This window comes from Aedes aegypti, chromosome 1 (genome assembly GCF_002204515.2).
Source record: "Aedes aegypti strain LVP_AGWG chromosome 1, AaegL5.0 Primary Assembly, whole genome shotgun sequence".
Taxonomy (NCBI): Eukaryota; Metazoa; Arthropoda; class Insecta; order Diptera; family Culicidae; genus Aedes; species Aedes aegypti.
In genome coordinates, this window is record NC_035107.1 from 155,472,898 (window position 1) to 155,500,544 (window position 27,647).

Below are 27,647 nucleotides of genomic sequence, written 5' to 3' on the forward strand. Positions count from 1 at the left end.
AAGAAGATACGTAACTAGCGATGGCTCTTCTTTTTCGCATTACATCCTATCTAGGACAGAGCATTCAACTGTGCTTAGTGTTCTATAAGGTCCACAGTTTTGAACAGCTAGCTGCTGATTTTAATTTTTTTACATTTATTCAACACCATGACTTTTTTGTTTGTCTTTAGAAAACATTCTTTAACCCTACCAGTACAGGGGGATTAAGGTCATAATGAACACATTAAGCAAATACTTATTTTAAAGTCATAAAATAGCAATACTTTTCAGTCATTCTTGGTTAGTTTTTACGTTTTATAATATGAGTGTGGCGTGCTGCATTCATTCATGACGATAAAAAAAATAGATCGATTATAAAAAAAGGAGATATAGAATTAGATCAAAAATAAGGCTGATAGTGAAAAGATGTCGGGCAGAATAAACAGTTTCGTGTAATTCAGTGAATACAATATTTTTGATGAGTGTCCATTGTCCAATCTCCTTTGGGTTTCTTACTTTGTTCAAAAATTAGATTCTTTCATCGTCATGCTTATATAGTAATTTTAAGCTGAGGAAAAGTTTAAGTAAAATTTCTAAGGACAAATAATACGCAATAATGAACTATTAAACTGTCAAATAGTTCATATACAATACAAATAGCGATAGCTCACGCATGCATTTTATCGCCTCAAAGTACCGGTGCAGTTGTGTAAGCTTCTAGAAAGCTACTTTGATAGTAGGATTCTACTGTATGACACAGAGGAGGGACAGAAAAGCGTTAGAATTACCGCGGGAGTACCTCAAGGTTCGATCCTGGTCTCGATGTTATGGAATGCGATGTACGATGACGTACAGGCTGCACCTTCCGACGGGTGTTAATATTGTTGGCTTCACCGACGACACCACCCTAGTAGTCTATGGTGAATCGATGGAGGAAGTAGAGTTGACAGTAGCGCACTCTAAATCCATAGTTGAGGAATGGATGTAGTCTAGGAAACTAGAACTAGCCCGTCACAAGACTGAAGTGGTGGTGGTTAATAACCGCAACAACGGGCGCTTATCTCAGTAGGTGATTGCACCATAGAATCCAAGCGATCTTGGCATCTTGAAATAATGATCGATAACAGCTTCGCTAGCCACGTTGAATATGCCTATAAAATGGCATCTACGGCTATAGCGGCGCTTTCAAGGATGTTGACTAACAGCTCTGCTGTAATGGGTTACATACATACCTGATTCGCTACTCGCCACATAGTAACGCACATGCGCTAGTGTCTTTGCACGAAAAATCGCTAAAAGGTAACGCGAAAAATATTCGTATGGCGAAAAGCATCTAACGAAATATTTATCAAAATTGGGAATTATTTTCGAAAAAAAATATATGGTGCCGGTTGTACGTGGTGATAATGACTATAACGCCTACCAAATATTTTTTCGATCATTGCTTTCATTTACGAGAAACTCACAAAATTAAACGAGAAAACTTCTGCTGATCAACTGTGGACAAGAGCAAAGCAGGTGATCCATTGCCAGTAAACGCTGTCCGTACTAAGGTAAAGCAGTTGGAATGCACGTAGAGGATCATGTGCATACCGAACGGTTTCTAAAGACACCGTGTGCATCATAGCCGGGATGACGCCCATTGGGTTCATTATCATGGAAGATGTTAAATGCTTTAACCAAAGAGGTACCATAGAACTCCGCAACGCGTACAAAGAGGCAACACTCAGAGGTTGGCAGCAGGAATGGTTGCTAAGATTTTCTTCTTCGATTCTGTGTTTACACAAATTTGTGAGCAAGATGTTCAAGCTTTTACATGAACTCAATGGCAAAGATGAATTGCGATTGTATCGTTCCAAGTTCAGAAAACCTTTTAAAGATAAATTTCATATCCGCAAACGCAGTAAACATTGCAGTAACAAATGTTTAGCTTGTTTCGATTTTGTTTCGTCAGCGCAAATTAAATGAAATATTTCGCTGAATTAAGTTTTCTAGAAATGATTCCAATACTTTCCACATATTCGCCCACAATCTCAACTGGCTGCATCTGACGTTTCGTCTGGGCTGCATATGACGTTGCTTTTTTTCCTCTTCGCGAGTCTCGTCTCAGGTTCAAACTAGCTGTCCGGCAAACGTTGTATTGCCCAGTAGGCTATGAAAATAAAATCCGTATTCAGAATGTCACATTTGTATTTATCGTTTTTCAAAACTTTCTCGGTGAATCTTCACGAATATTTTTCTCCACAAACACGTCGGAGTTATGGACGAATGTAACAGTGGAAGAATTATGTAAATTCGTGAATCCGTTGAATATCGTGACATACCATTTTGATTTATGTAGAAGATAGATAGATATGGTGCAAACTAAATTCGTACTCTTAAATTATGAGTGTACTCGATCAAATTATTTTTCTATGTTCAAAATCATGATTATTTAAGTTCAAAGTTAAGGCGATACGTCAACTTTTTTCGGTGTTCAAGCATTTCTACTTTTTCAAAAGTCGTGCATAACTCAAGGATGTGTGTTCTTCACAAACACTGCTCTCCATAATAGCCTTAGAAGTAATACACCATCTTGATTGGTCTATAGCTTTATGAAATGTGAAATTTGTGTTTCCCGTTATTTTTTTTCAATTTCCGCGGTGTTTCTATATTAGTTTACGGAACAAGTTGCAGAATGATTATTTTTACAGCACGAGTCGTAAATTTAATTACGACGAGTGCTGTAAAAATTGAGTTCTGCAACGAGTTACGTACAATTTTTTTTGCAATTTCGTATAAGACCACTTGTGGGTATCAGAAATTATATCGAAATGCATTCACCATTATTTTACAATTTCTGAAATATTGTTGTGTAATCATTCATTACGCAATTCAAAACAGTTGCGTAATGAGGAAGCGTTGCATAATGAATCATTACAGTACTGGTTTCAGTTGTGTAATGAGTATTCCCGCACTGCATACTTCAGTGCAGGAAAGTAGGCCGTTTCATGACAGGTTGGCGTGATGAAAAACAGCCTATTACGATGAGAAATTGCAAAAAACATATTATATCACTCGAAAACGTCGGAGCCTTGGACGAATGGAAACTACTGATACTATAGCCAAACTCTGGGGGCCCAGATAGCCGTAGCGGTAAACACGCAGCTATTCAGCAAGACCAAGCTGAGGGTCGTGGGTTCGAATCCCACCGGTCGAGGATCTTTTCGGGTTGGAAATTTTCTCGACTTCCCAGGGCATAAAGTATCTTCATACCTGCCACACGATATACACATGCAAAAATGGTCATTGGCATAGAAAGCTCTCAGTTAATAACTGTGGAAGTGCTCATAAGAACACTAAGCTGAGAAGCAGGCTCTGTCCCAGTGGGGACGTAATGCCAGAAAGAAGAAGAAGAAGAAGAATAGCCAAACTCTCTACTACTACTCTATACTAAAACAATTGCTGGCGGAGACAGATGGGGCTATAATTGTTAACATATAAACTATGTAATTGGACATATTTAAACCCAGATAATTTGCAGCAAAATGTATCGAAACTACTCTTTCTTCGCAGCTAAGAAAATAAATTTCTTTCATATTGTCTCGCACCTGTAAAGTTAGACTTGATGAAATACCTAAGAATTTTTTGACTTGAAATTGAAAAACATGGACAAATTTTCTTGGTCTTCTGACAGTTTTTATTATGGAAACGAAGTGAGGAAAGATTCATATTTTTGCTACGTCATATATGGACGACTCCATACCGTAATTTCGGGTAAAATTGATCATTTTTCACGGTTTTTCTAGTCTGTTTTCTATAATGTTCACAAAGCCAAACAACTAAATGCAGGAAAACAAGTACGAAGGTGAGCCTCATCGACTTATGTACCGAAATTTTCTAACAAATGTCATTTTAGTGTAAACAAATATCTCTAAAATAAAAAATCAGAGGATCTCATTTCGGGGTGAAATTGATCACTTGTCAATGCCATTATTGTTGGTGTTCAAAATAACTGTACATGATAAATTTGAGCTCCCTGAATCCGAATATGCTTGTCAAATTCTTAACAATGCAATATTTATATAAATAACGAATAGTTAAATTTCAATAATTACGCGGAAAACGCCTAAATGTATGCAATTTCCTAAGGAATTCAATGATATCTAACAGAAATTCAATTATTTCAGCCATATGAGCTAATTGGTACGAGTTTTGGTGATGAAATCTGGTTTACGGATATATCTCAAGCATCCTCACAAACTTTCAGGTTTATACCATGTTCAAATCCTTGCTTATAAATAGAAGTTCATAGGTGTTTGTCAATACTGCACCGTGCATGATTTTGAAATTTTACATTATTTTCATAGTAATTAACATTTTTTAACGCGAAAAACTTTACAACACACAATTTGACAATAGTTACGACAAACAACGTTCATTTACTGCAGCTTACATTGATATTTGTGCTCCATTACGATTAAATAAAATCGTGTGATACGATGATCAATTTCACCCTTCTGATCAATTACACCCGATTTTACGGTACTTGTTTTTTTTAATATATTTTGTTCCATAGACCATGCTCCATTAGAGCAAAGGGGTATAAGGCTCTGCACAATAATCTTTCTCTCTTTTTCACGTGTTCACAAAATTGGCCAAAAATAAGGCCAGTAAAAGTCAAAATTCCATACTCAATCAAAATATTGCAGTGCCCTATTAATATTGAGAAAAACTGCTTTAATCTTTTCGCTCCATAAACTCCATATTTGTAGTCATGGATGCAAAAAATTAGCTATTCTTTTACGAATATAGTTATTTTGATTGTATCCCGTTTGGCATAAAGTCGTCTGGCATAAGGTCGTTTTAAGAATGGTTCCTTTAGTGGCGCAAACCATTGATTTCTTATGGGACCCTCCACTATGGGTACTGATGCACCACTATAGGTGCAAAGGAGCAAAAAATTTAAGCAAAATAATTGTTTTAAGTAGTTTTACGGTTAAATTTCATGAATATTTTTCGATTACTTGTATCATTTTCGCATCGTACATCATAAAAAAATATAATATGAACATTTATTAGTGCGAAACATGCCAAAACACACTACCTCCACTATTGGAGCTACCTCCACTAAGGGAGCGTTTGCCCTACTAGCGATCAGTGAAACAAAATTAAAAATCTAACGTTGTGTGCCGATGGCGGCCTGGTTTCAGCGAGAATTGCTCACAAGAAATATATTTCTCTGCCTGGATAATAATCATCTTCCCATATAGAGTTCTAGTGACAAAAAATATGTTTAATGAATATTTCTAATAATTCTTATGATTGGAGTAATAAGTGTACAATTTTACCTTTAAAATCAGTAATTTTTCTTCTTCTTCTTGGCATTACGTCCTCACTGGGACAGAGCCTGCTTCTCAGCTTAGTGTTCTTATGAGTACTTCCACAGTTATTAACTGAGAGCTTTCTTTGCCAAAGTTGCCATTTTTGCATTAGTATATCGCGTGGCAGGTACGATGACACTCTATGCCCAGGGAAGTCAAGGAAATTTCCATTACGAAAAGATCCTGGACCGACCGGGAATCGAACCCAGACACCTTCACCATGGCTTTGCTTTGTAGCCGTGCACTCTAATCATTCGGCTAAGGAAGGACCCATCAGTAAATTTTATTGTGCTTCAATTTTGCACTACATCTTCTATACACACCATAATAAGATGAGTTTAAAGCATTTTTCTGTAATAGCATAGTGTACATTATACTGTTGTGCCCACTATAACTGACGACGGACAGATGCTCGCTTGTATTAGAAAGGTTATTCGTTAGACTGGGTTAGACAGACGCTCTCTCAAAACTATGTCAACGTCGTGGTAAATAACAAACATCGCAGAATGTAGGTATTCTGAGTCGCATCGGAAAAGTTCACAATGGTGCGCTGCCTTTTTTTTACTGTGATTTGCTGGCACGGCAATGGATTCATTGACGTGATGTCTTTTATTCCTACATTAAACATTTTTTGAATTGGTTGTTATGAATCTCGTTTTCGTTTCTATATTCCGAGCATGCTTAGGTATGCAAATGTGTAACGAAGAACACAATTTTCGCATTGAAGAATTGGTTTCTGTATTGGGCGAACAGCTTTGATAACTTGCGAAACTTTTGCAGTAACCTTGGCGCCGCGCGGGTATGGTTTTTTATGCATTTGATGGGGTGGTTCAAATCAAATGCAACCAGATCAGGCCACTTGTATATAGCAGGAGCTCTCTTTTTTTTCAATGTGGTTCATGCAAAATTAAGGCTATAAATATAGTTGTAAATCGGTGTGATGTTGATATTGTAAATAATATGATCATTGAAATATTTTATGATAAACCGTTTTATGTTTTGAAATATTAATATTTTGACGTTGTCATATTTCGGATTATATTATTTTAACCTCTTTTATGTGGAACTTTGTTTTATTTGAACAGTTTAACAACTTAATATTTGAACATTTTAATATTCTAACATTTAAAAATTAACATGTCATAATACTAATTTGAAAGGTGTTACATTTCAACGTTTCAATATGTTTACTTTTAAGTATGTCAATATTCGAATGTTTTAATACCTGCTGTTTCTTCCTGGCTTTACGACTCCACTAGAACTCAGTGTAGTTTCCAATGAGCTGTGAAGTTGTAAGAGCTTTCTTTTCCAAAGTTGCCATTTTTCTAATCGTATAAAATGTGACAAACACGATGATTTATTATGATATAAGTAGGTCGAAAAATCGTTTCTAAATGATGAACGTTACCATATGGCTAAGCACGACCCCAAGTGTTCAAATGTTGAAATGTTTATACATTTTAAGGTTTCTAATTTCTTTATATTAAAATTGTTTGAGTACTGCAACATTTTAATCAGTTGAGTTGAGATTCAAAAAAATGTTTAGCGGCCCTAAAAAATGTAGGGTGGTATCGAGTTATAGAACAAAAAACAATTTTAATATGTTTTTCTGGCGTTACGCCCCGACTATGACAACGCCTGCTTTTTAGCCTAAGATTCTTTTGTGCACTTCCAGTTATTAACTAAGTGCTTCCTTTGACAAACGGCTGTATTTGCATGTATCGTATTGTGTGGCAGGTACGACGATATCTATGCCCTGGAAATCGAGAAAATTTTCTTTAAGCATCCTCGACTGGTGGGATTAAACACTTTCCATTAACTAATTAATCTGCTTCTTTACTCACCATTGTCGGTATTATGATTCTGGCTAACTGCTGGTGTACCACTGTTTCCATGAAGATTTCCCAAAATAAGGGCAACGAACATGATCAGCTCTCTTTGCATGTTGACCGCTTTTCAAGTATCCTCGTTTGAACTCAAAGGGCTTGTAATTTGAGTTTCTTCTTATTGACTTCACGCTGAATTTTATCACTCCACTCGTTTAGTATTATTCACCTGTTGCTAAAACAAAACAAATATTTGGACACTGAAACTTATACATAATCATCCTAAACCAGCTTGTCGAATAATTAAACACACATGGCAAACCGCAAAAAAGTTCTAAAACGTCCGTTTTGAGGCAACTGAGATTCTGTTCGTATTCGTTATGCTCTAAGTTACAACAAAACAGGAGCGGTAACCTTTTCTCGAGTCATGAATGCCAATTTAACGATTGCTTCACCCCTTTTCAGTGGCTTCGATTTCGTTCAACCAAATTGCAGCATTACCGAACATATGCCTGCGCCATGTCTCGCGTATATCTACAACAGTGCTACACGACCGCTCGCGACGAAGACTAAATCGAAACTGCAATTGTGATCCAGCGGCGCGAATTACAGCGCTCAATACGAACATTTTACTTTCTTTGGTCGGCTCGCGAATAGTGGGAGTTAAACAGTGGGTCCAGGCGGAAATATTAGTTGAAAAACAAATCATTCTGATTTAATCTGTTCATTAAGATGAGATGAGCCAGCCTTAGGCTGCAAAGATTTCTATCTAGTGTAAAGTGACTAGATGTATTTTGCTCCAATGCGGAACAAAATTTTACACAATGCTTAAGGTGAAGATGAATCGAAGCCAAAGTTCAAATTTTCAAGTGCACGGATTTGGAGAACCAAACATCCGTTTGAGCTGAAAACCTAATCGATTGGTCACCACCAGCTAGTGACCAATCCATTAGGTTTTCAGCTTAAACGGATGTTTGGTTCTCCAGATCCGTGCTCTTGAAAATTTGAACTTTGGCTTCGATTCATCTTCACCTTAAATAGCAGCAATCCGCACATGCTCGCATGCATCACTGATCTGCAGTGAAAAATGTGCAATAGAGCTAAAAGCATTAACTACGGGAAACTACGCAAATAATGCTAGTGTCAACCAATTGTGTTATTGATTTATGTTGTTCATATCTCTGTTTTCATAATATTCAAGCTTCCTATCAAGCCATGGGTATTCGACATTTCAACTTTTTTGTAAGTTGTGTAAATTGTGGACAATAGATGATTTTCAATAAGACGTATACTACAATACTTTTGTACGTTGAGAAAATGTGCATACCTTTTTTCTAATATGCCTTAACTGCCGAAAGCATATTTATTATACTATTTATTTCTAATTTTTAAGTGCAAACAAAATTCTGCTGCATCAGTTTTTGTAATACCTATTTGAAGTTTTATGTATTTTGTTTTCTACACGTGAAGGAAAGTTTGTGTACTCATTTAAAAATCTTCAAGTTAGTTTGTGTTGATCCAAGTACGTTCATTTCGGGATGTGATGTGCCAACCGTTATATTGTGCAGCAATGTCACCACAAAGAATTAGCGCTACACGTGGCTGGTCAGCGCGTTCGTGATTCCTCTTGAACGATCTGAGACGACGGAACGTTTCAGCTGAATGTTGGATCCGCTAAGTTCGTTTCATTGAGGACTATTTTGTTCCGATCAACTCAGAAACGGCAATCTGCACAATCTGGTCAATTTTGCTTCTGAGCATTTTGAAAAACTATCCGAGAGTTATTTTTATGACTACTCCACTACCGTATGTGCATCATAATAAAACTTGTCTACTAGAAAAAGGGTTCTTTTTAGTCTAGCGTGGTGATTTGGTAGTGCTGGTCTAAGGGGTCGTCCATAAACGACGTAGCATATTAGGGGGGAGGGGGGTCTTCACGAATTTGTGACGATGTGTGACGAGGGGGAGGGGGGGGGTCCCAACCAGTGCTGTAAACATTCGACACTTTGCGCGACGTTCGTTTCGTTGCCATGGTCTGCAGTCACAGCACGAGCTTTAGAATGAACGTCGACCAACACAAAAAAGTGTCAATTGAATGTCGTATGACACGATGACATTTGCATAAATCATAAGTTTTGCATACAATTCAGACATCGGATTATAAACAACATTAATAGATCGATCCTGCCTGTTATGTCGAATGTGACACATATACAGTGAAAGCAGAACATAAACAAACAAAACCTTATGTTTCCTAGAGAAGCTATCGTGGTCTGTGGCACTCAATTGACATTTTTCTTTTCGACATTCGTTTGATTGCTCGTGTTGTGCATGTCTAAGGAAAGCGCTGCCGAATATCAGCGAAAACGTGTCGACTACCGTGATTGCTTACAACACTGGTCCCAACTAGTGGACCTAGCATTTTGAATAATTTTGGTAAAAAAAACAAACTTTTTTTTATCAAATTTTTTTGTCAACTTAGGAAACATGGTTTATAAAATGAAGATTGAACTTTGAAACATTAAAACGATAAGAATCAAAATTTTCTGAGAAATTTTAAATTTTCCTGATCAAACATATTTTATGAAGCTTTGAATAGTTATGTGAATATTATATTGTAGACGTGTCTGAACCTTTTTTATTATTATATTTACGCAAATTAAAGGATTAATGATTTGTGTAAAAAAATAATACCTTATCAAGGGAAAATATTGTTTTTTCATTTGTTAACAAGACAAAGAATCAACCATTTTAGTTCTATTCATATTTTCTTTTGGAGCATTAATTCTTCAAAAGAATACAATATGCTCATTAAGGCAAATATTAACGTTATTATTGTAGAACAAGATATTTATTCAGTGTGTTCAATATTGCAATAGATCTCCATCAATATTGCAGGAGATCTCCGCTCATCGATTTGTTTTGATATATCAATGCTCTTGATGCAACAGCCTGGATAATATTGAGGGCATCATATTCGAGTGTTATCGAAATTGTCCAATCATTCAGTTTTCAAAATCACTCAATTTAAAATTAAGATATTTCGTTAGTCATATTCACTGAAATCAGCTTCTTAAAAACGAATTAATAAGAAATCCTTTAATATAACAAAATTTCTGTTCAATACATTATAAAATATTTTGAACCCTTACTCATTGCTGTTAGCTTTATCATTTGGAACAAGATTTTTACCTTTTTCAACATTTTCAACTGTAAACTTGTTTTAGGTTTTAACAATTGTAAAAGTAATACAAATTAGGGGGAGATCCCCCAGTACCGGACGGCACCCAATACCGGACAAAGTAAAAAAATTGAGAAATCATGGTCCAATCAAGATGGTGTATTAGAAGAAAAGAAAGCTATTATTAAGAGTAATGTTTGCGTAGAATAACACATCCTTGAAATATGCATGGCTTTTTAAAAAATTACAAAAGTTTGAAAATCTTGAAAAAATTGAAGTATCGCCTTAATTTTGAGCTTATTTAGTAATTATTTTGAATATGAAAAAAAACTTTGGATCACGCAAGTATGATCGAAATTAATCCTAATTTAATACTATGAATGTATTTTGTATAATAATTGTACCAAGTATGGACAAATTACAATTTTGGTTAAGCACCTCCTGTCCCCCAGTTTCGGACAGCTTGATTTGTTATATGATATCTTTGTAATTATTGCGCCAGTGTCTCAAAATACATTCATTTTTCATGGATTCCGTCGATCATGGTATCAAACATGTAAGAAGAATGAACATTCAGAACATCATCGTAAAACGTGCTATTATTCATCATACATGAAAGAGGTTTTTGTTGGACATCCTGCAAACTAAGAAAAACTCAAATTGTTCTTGTAAATGTTGCAAATGCATTAAATTGGTAATTATATACTTTTCCTATAGTAAACACATTCAAATTTAGAGAATTCGAGGCATTTCCAGATTGTGTCCGGTATTGGATGCCACCTTTCAAGATCGATCAATTTGGTACTAAAATACATCATCAAAATGCAATGTCAAAATTCATATTTATATTTTCAAATTTATTTTTGTACACAATAAAAATGATAATATTTATCATAAATGGGTAACACGAGCCCATAAAATCAATATTTTTCGAATTATGAATTTAGTGGCTTAAGTGTCCGGTACTGGGGGATCTCCCCCTAAATTTAACCTGTAAGTTGTTAAAAAAGGGATTGTAATGTTTCGTTTAGCCCAATCGCTGAGAAAAAAAAATAAAAATTTAAGGGGGGGGGGGTCTTGTTTGCTACGTATTTTTTAAGGAGGGGTATCTGCATTTGTGACTAAATGCTACGAGGGGGGAGGGGGTGTAAAAAACCAGTGAAAAAATGCTACGTCATTTATGGACGGACCCTAAGCAGTTTTCACAATTTTGATGTATGGGTATTACCCATAATAATAATAATGAAAGCTTCCCAAAATCAGAATTTATGAATAAATTTTATTTACTTTCATTTTGTTTGCATTTACATATAAAAAGGTTGATATCTCTTTGATTATTGTACCACGAGATATGCGGAAGGTTGTATTTTATATATATATTTATATATATATATATATATATATATATATATATATATATATATATATATATATAAATATATATAAAATACAACCTTCCGCATATCTCGTGGTACAATAATCAAAGAGATATCATATATATATATATATATATATATATATATATATATATATATATATATATATATATAAGTTAAGATCGAACCCTTACCGATCCTCAACAATCATCCATACACCAATCGCTTTATTGGTGTATCATCATTTTCATCATTCCCGGCAACAACAACAACAACGACGACGTCCACCACACCGACGACGATAGCCCAGCTAGTAGAACGGAAACAGTAGTCTAGCATCAGCATTTCATCACCCGACAACATAGGTAGCATTTACGTGAACAACCACCGAACGAGACCACTAAACGAAGCCACAGCCCTTTGGACCCGCGGCATCAGCAGTTCTTCCACAGCAACAGCATAAGCATTGCAATAGGTAGTGAGGTTTGATCGTAATTAATAATTGAATAAAGGTTCAGTTCGTTTTAGGCAGTAGATCGAATAAGTTCTTTTTTTAAAACTTAGTCTGGGTGACACCCTTCTTCACTGGCGCAGTCGGCAGTTCTAGCGTGGAGTAGTTAAAGTATAGTGAAAAGTGTTCTTATCCGAAATCATCGGCGGCTTACCGAAGAGCAAAGGAAGAAACACCTAAACTACAGATTCTAGTGCACCGGCGGTTCACCGAGACACCAAAATCATCTTTAACGAAGCTTCACACCTGCTAGAAGACATCGAACCATCCGAGGGAATATCGGACATCGAACCATCCGAGGGAATATCGGACAATCGAACCATCCGAGGGAATATCGGACAATTTAACCATCCGAGGGAACATCGGATAAAACCGTAAGTAGAATTAAGCTTTCTTATATAAGTGATTATCAGAGTGATTTAAGTGAATGATCAAAATAACAAAATATAAGAAAAAAATATCTATTACAGTGATAGAAAAATAATTAATTTAGCTTTTTTTTTATTTAAAACAAAAATCTTAGAAAACATAAATTCTCTTCACCTGTATTTTTGAAAGGATTTTTTTTTGAAATCCTAGAAAACATAAATTCTCTTCACCTGTATTTTTTCTTTTTTACCATTTTTTGAAAGGATTTTTTTTTATCAATTTTAACTTCAAGTGTGAAAAATGGCAAAGTTTGACGAGAACCGCGACTTGATCACTATCCAAGTCGGGGAGTTAGAAACCCAGATCAGAGAATTAATAGGCATAATGCAACAACGCGACTCTAGAATAGCAGAGTTGGAAGCGTTCGCTACGCACCAACAATCAATTGCAAAAGAAGCCGCTGTTGTTCAGCAACAAAATTCAGTAGAAGGCGCCTTGCGAGCCCTTCAGACCCCCCAAATTATCAGGATGTTGCCACCATTTGATGGTAACCCCATTAAGTTACACTCATTCATAAGATCTATTGATGATCTTATGCCTGAAATTTCAAAGGTCAAGAACACTCCAGCTTACACTGTATGGCTTCTTGCCATCAGATCCAAAATTATAGGAGACGCTGACAATGTTCTAGAATTTTATGGCACTAGCACAGACTGGGACGAAATTAAAAACAGTCTGATTACACACTACAGCGACAAAAGAGATGAAGTATCTCTCACAAAGGACCTGTTTAAAATTACACAAGCGGATAAGGAGATTGAAGATTTCTATAAGGAAATAACTTTTATGTTGTCCCTTATGGTAAATCAATTAAATTTAAACGAACACAACAGTGACGTAAGAGCCGCGAAAAATCTATTTTACCAGGAAATAGGCCTGAAAGTGTTTCTTGCAGGGCTCAATGAACCGGTAGGCACTGTCATCCGTGCTCAATGTCCCACATCGTTGAAAGACGCTTTAAGACGATGTATTGAAGAAAGAAACTTTTATTATCACAAACAAAAATCTTATACCCCACCTGTCCCTACTAGGAACAAATTTCAAAACAAATTTTCAAACCCATTTTCAAGATTTCAGCAAACTCCGGTAACACAAAATTCGTTTCCAAGTTACCCAATCCAAACTAATCCATTCCAACGCGTTGCACCAATCCAACGTCCACAACAACTACAGCACACCCCTCAACAGTTCTCTCCATTCCAACCTCAAGTACCATTTCAACGTACATTTTCTCCCAGTCAACCAAATCATTCTCAAAGACCACAACAACCTGGCCCATCCAATCCATTCAACCGAAATCCTAACCAATTTAGTAAACCTCCTTCCGGAACCTATCGTCCTCCAAAACCCACTCCAATGGAAATCGACCAGTCATTGAGAAGTTTAAAAGTAAATTATATGAATAGACCAAATTTTCATGAAGTAAATTGGACAGAACCAATCGATTACTACGGTCAATATAGTGAGCCATCTAACTGTTACCAATATGATGCAACTAATTATGAGCAAGTTAATATCAATAATAGTTCCGAAGAACAACCCGTTACTGAACCAGAGGGTGATACCTTAAATTTTCAGATGGAATTGCCCGAAACACCAGAAACATGAACAGTAATAATTTTCTACCCTATATAAAAATGAAAACTAAATTTGGCGAACTAAAGTTTTTAGTTGACACTGGTGCCAACAAGAACTACGTGGATCCTGACAAAATTAGCACATGTTTTCTGAAAAACTGTACACCTACAGGAGTCAAAAGTATCAATGGGAAACACAACATTAACAAATGTGTTGAAATCGAAATGTTTAACCAACCACTAACCTTTTACGCTTTGAAATTCCATCCATACTTCGACGGACTGATTGGATACGAATCACTCAGAAATCTAAAAGCAGAAATTTTAACCTCATCTAATACTCTCAAACTCCCTACTACATCAGTTAACATGCTTCGAAAATACCCCGATTCATTTAGTCGCAATCTAAATGCATATGAAGAAATTCCATTACCTCTAAAAACGAATGTACCGAATGGCGACTTTTTCGTCGAACATCCACTTCCTCTAACAGACGAAGTAATGATTCTACCAGGACTCTACACAGCAAAAGACAACAAAGCTACAGTTCTTTTGAAAAATTGCTGTGAAGTTCCAGTGAAAATCAGCCCTAATCGACTCATTTTCTCCGAATTGAATAATTTTGAAGTAGTGCAAAAAGTTGAAAATTATGAACCTGGATACGTATTTGATAACACATCAATAGATCCTAGATTGAAAAATCAGCTTCGAATCGACCATTTAAACATAGAAGAGAAGCGAAAATTGATCAATTTGATTTCGAAATTTCCAAGTGTTTTCTATTTGGAAGGTGACAATCTAAGCTTTACGAACGTCATTAAACATAGAATAGAAACCAAAGACGATCTACCCGTTCATGCAAAAAGCTACAGGTACCCCTATTGTCATAAAGAGGAGGTACAAAAACAAGTTTCTAAGATGCTGTCTCAAGGCATCATACGTCCCAGCACGTCTCCTTGGTGCTCTCCAATTTGGATCGTACCAAAGAAATTAGATGCATCTGGACAACAGAAGTGGAGATTAGTAGTCGACTATAGAAAACTTAATGAAAAGACTATAGATGACAAATACCCACTACCCAACATAACCGAAATATTAGACAAACTAGGAAAATGCCAATATTTCACAACATTGGACCTAGCATCTGGCTTTCACCAGATCGAAGTTCACCCAGATGATATCCAGAAAACAGCCTTTTCCGTAGAACATGGATTATACGAATACTTAAGAATGCCATTTGGACTGAAAAATGCTCCAGCAACTTTTCAGCGTGTCATGGATCACGTACTCCGTGACCTAATTGGAAAATGTTGTCTTGTTTATATGGATGACATTATTATTTTTTCTGTTTCTCTTCAAGAACATATTGAAAATTTGACAAAAATATTTATGGCATTGGAAAAAGTAAACCTCAAAATACAGCTAGATAAAAGTGAATTCCTTAAGAAAGAAGTGGCATTTCTAGGCCATATTGTGACAGATAATGGCGTTAAACCAAATCCAAGCAAAATCGAAGCAATTCAAAATTGGCCTATCCCCAAAAACCAGAAAGAACTAAGAGGCTTTCTAGGAATTTTAGGATATTATCGTAGATTCGTTCGCGATTTCGCCAGAATAACAAAACCTCTCACTGCTCAACTGAGGAAAGGCGAACACGTAGAGCACACAGATATTTTTTTAAAAACATTCGTTGCATGCAAAAAACTTTTAACTCAAAGCGATATCCTTCAATATCCAGATTTCGAAAAACCATTCGTGCTAACCACAGATGCTAGTAATTTTGCTCTAGGTGCCGTTCTATCCCAAGGTGCTATTGGACAAGACAGACCCGTAGCATATGCGTCTAGAACATTGACGAAAACCGAAGAAAGATATTCAGCAATAGAAAAAGAATTATTAGCGATCGTATGGGCAACTCAATATTTTAGACCCTACCTTTTTGGTAGAAAATTTACATTATACACGGATCACCAACCTTTAACATACGCACTAAACCTCAAAACACCCAATACAAAACTAGTTAAATGGCGTCTACAGTTATTAGAATATGATTTTGAAATAAAACACCGACCCGGTAAGCAAAACGTTGTCGCTGATGCTCTATCGAGGATAACACATGATATCAACGTGAACGAAGATGATTCCGACTCAGACGACTGTTCAGTGCATTCTGCTGATACAGATGACTCTGAATTCATCAAATGTACAGAAAAACCAATAAATTTTTTTCACAACCAAATTATTTTAAAAATTGACCCTAACGAATCTGAGACATACGAAGAAATTTTCCCTCGTGTGTACCGAAGAACTATTACGAAAACAACATTTGGTGTACCACTTTTAATTCGAATTTTGAAAGAATACATGGATCCCAGACGATCAAACTGCATTATGTGTCCTGAAAACGTGATACAATCCTTACAAATTGTATACAAAAACTATTTTAGTAGATGCAAAACTTTCAAACTCTGCATATCACAAAAAATTCTCATTGATCTACCAAACTTAGAAGATCAAAACTCAATTATCGAGGATACCCACGAAACAGCTCACAGAGGTATTCGTGAAAATCTGGAGGAGATAAAAAGGAGATTCTTTTTTCCTAATATGAAAAGGAAAGTTAGGAAGTACATCATCCTATGTGATACTTGTAATAAAGCAAAATACGAGAGAAAACCTTACAAAATTAAACTTGGTGAAACCCCTATACCGAAACAACCCATTGAAATTATTCACATAGATATCTACATCGCTCAACCAAATTTGTTTTTATCTGTAGTAGACAAGTTCACAAGGTATGGAACATTAATCCCAATAAAATCAAGATCAATTGCGGATATACGAAAGGCGATAATAAAATACATAACACTGTACGGCACTCCAAGCTTGATTGTCTCGGATAACGAACCAGCAATTAAGTCTATCGAAATTCGAGGACTACTCTCAGATCTCAACATACAACAATATTTTACTCCTTCGAACCACAGTCAAACAAACGGAATAGTCGAAAGATTTCATTCGACAATAACCGAAATTTTTAACGCTAATAAACACAAATACGGTGAAGTGTCAAACAAAGAAAAATTTTTAATCGCATGTTCTTTATACAATAACAGCATCCATACAGCTACCAACATGAAACCACGTGAAATTTTATATGCAGCCAAAAATGGACAGGAGAGACCGATAGAAATGGAACGCCTTGTTGAACTTCGTGACAAGTTGTACGACGAAGTTCAAGTACAACTAACCAAGACACAAAACTCACAGAATCTGTACCACAACAGGAAGCGAGAGGATCCGCCAAAACTAAAACAAAACGAATTGGCATACAACCGCATCCAAGGAGTGAAGACGAAAATTAAGGACCGCTACCAACAAGTGCGAGTAAAATCTAACCGGAAACACACGTACAAAGATATCCTAAGTCGAAAATTGCATAAAGAAAAACTGCGACGAATCCGAAAGTAACACCACAGAATCTCTAATGTGTTTTTTCATTTGTTTTCTCTTTTTAGATGACGTTTATTTGGAATATCCTGATAACAACCACATTCCTTACTCAGCTATCCCAACCACAATCCATCCACGTCATTAATCTCAAACAAAACCCCGGTCTTTTAACCATAGAAACTGGCAACAGTTTTATAAAAATAGGCAATCACAGATTGTTTCATATCCTGGAACTGGATAATTACGAACCTATTTTTAGAAAATTGCTTGCTAATATCCAAGGAATACGGACATTCTCAAATTTTACTGATATGTTTGAAATCTTAGAATCGAAATATGGAACCGTTCACAGTTTATTCAATAATCTTCGGCCAAAGCAAAGAAATAAAAGAGGATTATTTAATTTTCTCGGAACTGGAATAAAAAGAATTACAGGAAATATGGACCATAACGACTATGAACAAATTTCGAAAAATATTTTTGAACTGCAGATCAAGAACAAAAGACTTATTAACGAAAACAACGAACAGCTTAAAATTAATCTACAACTCCAAAATAGAATCAATTCCATTATCAACCGTTTAAATCAACAACAGAGTGAAATAACTAAAAACATTATATCAGCTAGATTTGAAAACGAAACCAACAAAAACTTTAAATTATTTAGAGAAATTTTGAAAATCAATTACAACTTAGACAACCTTAAATCACATTTAGAAGACATTTTTGAATCAATTCAGTTAGCAAGAACTAACATTATTCCCAAACAAATACTTTCAATTGAAGAGTTAGGATTTGTTTCAGATATATTAGAAGAACAAAACATTAGGACGAACAGTTTAGATCAAATTTATGAATATTTAGAATTGTCAGCATTTTATAACCATTCAAAACTAATATTTGTTGTGTCAATTCCAAAAATAGAAAAAGCTATGTACACACATTTTTTCCTAGAACCTCTTCCAGTAGTAGATAAAATTTTAAAACTTCCTGCTAATGCTGCTTTGCAAAGCGACAACAGAACATATTTCATCAAGAAGGATTGCCTGCGAATCGAAAGGACAAGGCTGTGCAATCTAAGCAGCCTAGAGGACATAACCGGCGACCTATGCTACTCAAACCTACTAAGAGGACTATCAGGAAACTGTACTTTCGTAAAATGCTATCAATCAACGGAGATCAAAGCGATCATGGACAATTACCTTGTCGCTAAAAACATCAATAACACAGAAATCGAATCGAATTGTGGTCTTTCAAAACGAAACTTATCTGGAACGTATTTGATAGAGTTCCACAATTGCTCTGTCATAATAAATGGCACCAAGTTCTCAAATGTCGAAGCAAACAAATCAGAACCGACATTTGTTATGCCATTAGATGGTTTACATATCAATGAACAGACCCTGGAAATCCAGAATAATATAGAAGAAATTCACATCCATAATAGACATCGGATTGAAGCATTAACAAAGGAACACAAAATTCAGACATACACATCTCTAAGTATGTCGACCATATGTTTCCTTCTAAGTATCGTTGCAGGTCTTTCATGGATTTCGAGAAAACGCAGACAGATATCTCTTCATATTGGAGCATCCATGGAGTCTAAAAGCAAACCAGAAATTAAACCTGAGACCAGTACAATTCGGGACGAATCGTCTCCAAAAGGGGGAGTAGTTAAGATCGAACCCTTACCGATCCTCAACAATCATCCATACACCAATCGCTTTATTGGTGTATCATCATTTTCATCATTCCCGGCAACAACAACAACAACGACGACGTCCACCACACCGACGACGATAGCCCAGCTAGTAGAACGGAAACAGTAGTCTAGCATCAGCATTTCATCACCCGACAACATAGGTAGCATTTACGTGAACAACCACCGAACGAGACCACTAAACGAAGCCACAGCCCTTTGGACCCGCGGCATCAGCAGTTCTTCCACAGCAACAGCATAAGCATTGCAATAGGTAGTGAGGTTTGATCGTAATTAATAATTGAATAAAGGTTCAGTTCGTTTTAGGCAGTAGATCGAATAAGTTCTTTTTTTAAAACTTAGTCTGGGTGACACCCTTCTTCACTTATATATATATATATATAGATATATATATATATATATATATATATATATATATATATATATATATATATATATATATATATATATATATATATATATATATATATATATATATATATATATATATATATATATATATATATATATATATATATATATATATATATATATATACAGGGTGTTTGGTTCCATGTTTTTAATAATTTGAGGGTCGACAGGTCTCCATGAGATATGAAAAAGTGCCCATGGAACATAGGGTCGCAAATCACTGCTAAGTGAGTTATTCACGATTTTACGATTTTCAACTTGGTCATCTTTGAAACCTCATATCTAATTAACTATGCGTCATACTTTTAATCTCAGCGCATGAATCGAAAGCTTATGATCTAATCTATCTTTGTTTCTTGGACGTGAATTTTGTAGAAAATGATTCAAAGGCACAAATTACGAAAAGTTTGCAAAAAGTGACGGAAAAATCAGCATTTTTCGACGTATTTTCATGAATTTTATTAAAATTATCGTAATTAATGTTAAAAAAGTTCTTCTACAAAATATGCATTAACTTGTTAGCTACCAAAGTGTCTTTGAGAGCAAAAGTGTATCTCTTGTAGATTCGTCACAATATCATGTTGAAAGTTGTGCTTCAAACAACAAAAATATCAAAAAAATATCGGCTGATAACTCTATTCGTTCGTCCGTTCGTGTGTGGATGCCTCCGCGTGTGAATGAAATGCTCGGAGACGACAGATGTCGATCGTGCCGAAGCGAGGGGAAAATGAAATCGCTTCGCAACATGCGCCATTTTCTCTTCGCTGCGGCGTTTGGTTTGCAAACAGTCGTATAAATAGATTTAGTGCGGTCGCCGCACGACCATCGCAGTAGCGAAAGTGTGGGTTTTTTTTTTTTTAAGGCACTCTGTGCTTGTGGCCACTACAGTGCCGGAATCAGTTGATCTGTAGCTTCTTCTTTATCGATACAGATCTATTTTCAACTTATCTATATTTACATCTTACTTTCACTCTATCCTACTCTTTTACTCTCACACCGAGCAGGTAGGAGAGAGCTTCTGCTGTTAGTGAGGCTAGCTGCCTGCGAAGAGGGTCAGTTTGTCTCAGTCACCATCTGATACTGACGGAGGATGGAGGTGCTCCCCAAAGCACGGTCCTCCGTGAGGCGTCTTCTGGTGGCTGGACGGGTTTTTTGTGGAGGGGCTGGGAACCGAACCCATGACCTTCCGCTTATGAAGCGGAAGCGTAACCTCAAGGCTACGGACCCCCCCTTCGAAAGTGTGTTCATAAGGACTAATCCTTTTAAATTCTTCGCACTAGTAGCTGAGCTACGGTGCAGAGCAGATGGGGGGGGGTGCGCTTGCGCGTGTAGCAAGAACTCAATTTATGCATTTCTCGCTTATGACGTTGAACTTTTGATGCATTTCTCGGGTTTTAGGTCATCTATTAATTACATAGAGGTGGACAAGGGAGAGAAGAATTTATGACGTGCCATGCACGCCGTTGTAAAAGTACAACACTACCAAGTAAACCTCGCCCGTGATACACAGCACGTGCGGGGTGAATTCTTAGGTTCAATAAAGTAATTTAGGTATCGCACTAATGCTCAGCGTGAACTGTTGGAGCAGCAGGATGAAATATCTCACAAAATTAGTGACCGTCTATCCTACTACAGTTTGGTTTTCTGTATAAGGTTGCTTACAAATTATGTTCAATAGATCGATAATATCTCAGTTAACTATTTTTATAAAATCAATTAATAGACCTACATGTAATATTTCGTATAATTTGCAGTGGCGTATGCAAAATAGCTCAGGGGAGACGAACGACGCAAAAAAGTAGATGTTTTTACAAAAATTGGGATGGCTTAAGACGGTTCAACCAAATCATTTTGTTTTTGTTTTATTCAGCAAAATAATAGAATAACTGCATGAAATAAAGAATTTCTTTTGAAATTGAGACTTTGGCAGTTTAATAGGTACTTTGTGCAGTCACAACAATTAAAAGTCACAATTTGTAGATCAGTACTTTTCTTTAAAAAAAAACCTTGCAATATTTGTAATACGAAATCAAATATTTTGGAAAACAAAATCAAATAATTCATCAAATTCCAACATTTTTACTTCATTTTCAAAACAATTTATCATAAATTGAACAAAAACGACACAATTTTATCAAGCAGGTTGATGCGGCTCTTGTACAAGAATAATAAAATATTAATAAACCTTCAATCAATCAAATAGCAGTCAGATCAGTAACTATCCAAATATTTGTAGTTCAAAATTTCGTTTTATTTTCTATCTGTTGAGTTACTGAGCCTTATTTTTTAGATTTGAATTAAAAACCAAAAAAATTGTTAATTTTGAACGATAACATTTGAAATATTTGCAGTTTGCTCTATTAGATGGAAAATTTGAAATCAAATTGAATATAATTTAACATTTGAATGTATTTAAATGAACTTAAAACATTCACAGTCAGAATTAGAAATTGAAGCTCTTTCCAAACTTTAGTCAAGTTTTAATCATCAAGTTAACTATTACTCTAGCGATGGCAAAATCATTTGAAATTTGACTCATGGAACACATTTACGGCATAAATGTGTATGATTTTACACGAATTAAATTATTGAAACAAAATACCTGTTGGAAACGCACCAAAACCCGGAAGTATGAGAATATGTCATTTTTAAAACAAAACTAGTTTCATGTTATTTGAAGCTCCCGCAGCAATTTACGGATGCTTATGGTCGTCACTATAGCAAGCCTGTAAATTTTCGTGAAGGGAAATATCCTTCATCATTTTAGTAACAGAACCTCCGAATTGTCAACCCTCCGAGAGGGCGAAAGTGTAAACACGACACGCAGCAAAAATTTTTTTGGGATGAATAATATTTTATTAATAGTATGTCTCACTATCAAGAACTTTGGTGATCACCAAAGCCTCTCACTTATTCGAATTTCAAATCCAAATGTTTAATTTGAAAAATAAAATTCAATTCACATTTTCAAAACTGAATAAGCTAAACATGCTGTTAAGAGCGTTTTTCGAATTTAAAGCAGTTTCACACCATAAACTTACTCCAAAATCCACAAAGGTGGAGAGGGAGGGAGGGTTGACCCCCAAACACACCCCCTCCCACTGATCACTTGTTTCTGTTTTGTAGACAATATGATCTTAATTTTCTTTCTGGCGTTATGCCCCAACTGAGACAGAGCCCTGCTCCTCAGCTTAGTGTACTTATGAGCACTTACATAGTTATTATCTGAAAGGTTTTCTCAGCCAAAGTTGCTGTTTTGTATGCGTATATGGGCAATAGCATATACATTTTAAATGTTTTATATGGAAAAAAGTCCACGAGACCCCTCCCAGCTCTGAAATTCTTTGGAAATGAGCATGTAGCTTAAGGACAGCCATAAAAGCACTGCAATATTAAATAAATGAAAAACCGGATAAAGTATCTGTCAAATAATACAAACTCTAGTGGAATTAAATGGTATAGTACTAGATTCGGGTTTTCTTTTATTTATAGGTATTCCACTAAACAGCTCGAAGATTTATTACACAATATTCTTAACTTTTCTCATGATCTCAATTAAATGCTTTTCACACAAATCAAAAGCATGATTACTGCATCCAGATGAAAATATTAATTTAGAAAATTTTCAAGAGTCTATCCTGCAATTTCCAAGTTATTCATTAGTAAATGACCAATTAACTATGCTACGAATTGTAATATGAAAACAATTAATTCCTGGTTTCTTTAGACACCAAAAATATGGAATAGATTCAGCGGGTAAAACTTTTCTTTGGAAATCATCCAAGAATTTCTCCACAAATTCCTTCAGGAATTCTTTCAGTTAATGTTCTCAGGAATTTCCCAGGGATACCTTCAGACTGAGACCACTTGAGGAATCCTTTGTCGGCCAATACCAGGCTGGTTTTCGAGAGGGCCGCACCGACAACGAATCAAATATTACCAGATACATCTTGCAAATGATCTTAGATAAATTCCTGGAGTATAACTAGCAGACTAACCATATGTTTATTCATTTGTTTGGATTGAAGACGAGGCGTCAATGTCGTTTGTGAATTTAGATGGAAGCAAGGAGACGCACTTTGGAATTCACTGTTCAACATTGCACTCCAAGGTGATATTAGGAGATCAGGCGTGCAAAAAATGACACTATCATGACACGGTCACATCTTCTTTTTCTTCTTGACATTACGTCCTCACTGGAACAGAGCCTGATTCTTAGCTTCTGCTGTGTAGTTTCCGGCTTAGAATAGAACTACGGATGACCTGTTCCGGTGGTAAGAGTCCACCAAACGGGGTAACCCCAATTAAAGGTGTCAAGCGAATCCGTGCCAAGGAATGAGTGGTCGAGGGGGTGAAAAAGATGCTCGATCGTTAACGGAGCCAGTGGGATACCTGTGCAGTGCCCAGTGGGCACCCCTTACAGTAATTTGTCACTAACCGCGGTAATGTAGGGCTCTGGCGTGGTAGACCTCTTTTCCCATGCAACTCGTGGGATTCTAAATGAGTACAAACATTAATCAAATCAACAGTATTCGTAGGTAGCGGTAGTAGCGAAGTGAACATCTTCGCAAGAAGTGGGTTAGCTAGGTTGAGGAGAGCGGAAGCAGGAGGAGACAGCTGCGCACGTAGTGCCAGTGTTGGACACCTTATTTCATCCCCGGCTAACTTATCGGGTGAGGTTATGGATGGAGCGAGGTTGATGAGGGCCATCAATAGAAGTAGAGATGGGCTCTCTGCGATGGAAGTGGATGCACAGCAGCTTGACTCCATCATTGACTTTGCGTCCTCTAAGTCCAACATCAGTAAGGACCTCAAGCAGTCCCTGATGAGACTTCGTAAGTCGATGATGGCGGCCAAGCAGAACCATGCTGAACCCATGGCGACTGTGGTAGCGGCAGAACTCGTGGAATTGAAGGTGCCGTAGTCTACTCAGACGGAGGCCTTCGTTTTTGCGGGTAGCCCTAAAAGTGCAGAAGCGAATGCTTGAAACAAGCAATCGCAGAAGCGTGTGAGGCAGCCGTCAGGTGAGGAGCTACCAGGCGGCGCTCGCAAGGCTAGGCGGATCGGACCCCAGCCAGGCGTTCCGGAAAGCTGGGAAGGGTGGGCCTGAAAAGGCTGGCCCCTCACGGATTGAAGGGAACAGAGGATTGCGACCATTGAGAGGTCTTCAAACACCACAGGTTAGGGCGGATCAGGGGGAGGACGCCCCCCTGGACAACTGTGGAGCGAAAGAAGAGAAAGAAGAAGCATAAAGTGGAGGAGCGTAGGGATACCAGGCCAAAGAAAGGTAGGAGGGTAGGTGTCAAGTGCGAAAAGAGTGATGCAATCATCATCAAGACGGAAGAGTCCAAGTACTCGGAAGTCTTGAAGGCGATGCGCAGCGACGCGAAGCTCGTAGATCTAGGAGCCGACGTACGCAGTGTTAGACGCACAGGTGAAATGATCCTCGAGCTCAAGCGTGACAAGGAGCGCAAGGGCGCCGCCTACAAAGTTTGGCGGAAGGGGTCATTGGCAAGGGTGTCGAGGTGAGGGCTCTAACACCGGCAGTGACTCTGAAGGTGATGAATCTAGACGAGATCACTGACGCAGATGAGCTCGTCACGACACTGCGGCAACAGTGCGAGGTACAGGTGCCTACCGCAGCCGTTCAGCTACGGAAAGGTCCGGCAGGAACTCAGGTGGACTTAGTACAGCTACCTGTGGCGGACGCAAATAAGTCCGCTAAGGTAGAGAAGATTAAGGTGGGTTGGTCAGTATGCTCATTGACCATACACGAGCAACCGGTGACCTGCTTCAAGTGTAGGGAACCGGGACACAAGTCCTGAGGCTGTAAAGGCCCTGATACGACCAAGTTATATAGGCGATGTGGTGAGGAAGGTCATAAGGCACGAGGCTGCAAAAATCCTCCCAAGTGTTTGATTTGTTCCGGGAAGTCTGTGAACAACAAGCATCCAACGGGAGGCTCAAGGTGCCCGACCTTCAAAAGAGCCATAGCTGAAAAGTCACAGTGCAGGTAACGCAGCTGAACCTGAACCACTGTGACGCAGCTCAGCAATTGCTGCAGCAATTGGGGACGGATATCGCCATCATATCGGACCCATACCGAGTACCCGCCGGTAACGGCAACTGGGTCGCGGATGGATCCGGAGAAATGGCGGTGATATGGACGACAAGTAAATACCCCGTCCAGGAGTTGGTGTGTACTACTTACGAGGGCTTCGTGATCGCCAAGGTAAACGGGGTTTTCTTCTGTAGCTGCTATGCGCCTCCGCGGGGTCAGATCCTGCTAGAGGCACTGGCCGTGCTAGATGTCGATTTGGCTACTAAAAGTACCTTTTGCCGAAACGGAGCGGAGTCGATTATCGACGTTACTTTTTGTAGTCCTGGCCTAACAAGTAGTTCGAACTGGAGGGTAGACGATGCCTACACTCACAGCGGCCACCTGGCGGTTCGCTACAGTATTGAATACAGCAGGCATCGGGTAGAGGAAGCGGCGGCTAGGTCAAGGCCAAGCCCTCGTAGGTGGAAGACATCGTATTTCAATGATGAAGTATTTAGAGAGGCGCTACTCTGTGAGCGTAGCCTACTCGGCTTAAGCGGGGACGAGCTGGTAGCTCTCGCGTGCATGCGATGCGACCATGCCTAGGCAAGTCCACCTTAGGAATTGGAGACCACCGGCGTACTGGTGGACTAAAGCGATTGCGAACCTGCGCCGAGCCTGCCTACGGGCCAGGAGACGGATGCAGCGAGCACGTACTGAGAAGGAGTAAGATGAACGACGGGTGTGTATTCACTGCTGCCAAAGTCGCGCTGAAGTCCGAGATAAGGGCAAGCAAAAAGGCCTGCTTTGAGGAACTCTGTCAGAGTGCCAATGCGAATCCGTGGGACGATGCCTACAGGATCGTTATGGCAAAGACAAGAGGTGCAATGGCTCCTACAGAGCAATCTCCAAAGATGCTGGAGGGGATCATCGAGGGGCTCTTTCCGTGCCATAACCCTAGTCCTTGGTCTCCTTTCGTAGGACAGCTGGGGAGCTGGTGATGAGGAGAGGGTAACCGATGAGGAACTTGCAGGGATTGCAAAGTCCCTTAGAATAGGTAAGGCACCAGGTTCCAAACCTGGCCTTAAAAGTAGCAATTGTGGAGGCTCCCGGGATGTTCAGATCTGCCATGCAGAAATGCCTGGACGAGGGAGTTTTTCCAGAGGTGTGGAAGCGGCAGAGCCTGATGTTGTTGCCAAAAGCGGGAAAACCACCCGGTGACCCGTCAGCATATAGACCAATATGCTTGATCGACACGACGGGGAGGTTGCTCGAGAAGATCATCCTCAACTGACTATTGAGGTACACCGAAGGGGTGTAAATGGTCTCTCAAGCAACCAGTTCGGCTTCCGGAAACGGAGATCGACCGTAGATGCTATTTTGACGATTAAAAAACCGCTGAGATAGCACTCCAGCGTAAGAGGACGGGGATTCGCTACTGCGCAGTAGTGACTCTGGATGTAAGGAACGCATTCAATAGTGCTAGTTGGGCGGCTATTGCTGATGCGCTCCTGCGTCTGGGGATACCCGAGTACCTGTATAAGATTCTCGGGATTTACTTCCAGAATCGGGTACTAGTCTACGACACAAAGGTGGGTCGGAAGTGCTTTCACATAACCTCAGGAGTCCCTCACTGTTCCATCCTGGGTCCGGTGTTATGGAATGTCATGTACGACGATGTGTTGAGATTAAGATTCCCAGCGGATGTGGTCATTGTTGGCTTTGCCGAAGATATTACGGGCCACCATACCTCAGTATGGACGAGGCGACACTGGTTA

At 38.0% G+C, this 27,647-nt stretch overlaps 1 protein-coding gene across 2 annotated transcripts in view; it reads right to left on the reverse strand.

Annotated features, from left to right (window-relative positions):
- Positions 1-7,750, reverse strand: part of LOC110678613 — a 76,267-nt gene extending 68,517 nt beyond the window's left edge. Inside the window, exons 1-2 of one of the 2 annotated variants that reach the window (XM_021851728.1) lie at positions 7,670-7,750; positions 7,187-7,403 (exon numbers count right to left, since the gene is read on the reverse strand). In XM_021851728.1, coding sequence (XP_021707420.1) covers positions 7,187-7,286 — 100 coding nt within the window. In that variant the 5' untranslated portion in view covers positions 7,287-7,403; positions 7,670-7,750. The remainder of the gene's footprint in view (positions 1-7,186; positions 7,404-7,669) is intronic. The other variant, XM_021851732.1, reaches the window with a different exon arrangement.
- Positions 7,751-27,647: the final 19,897 nt, after the last annotated feature.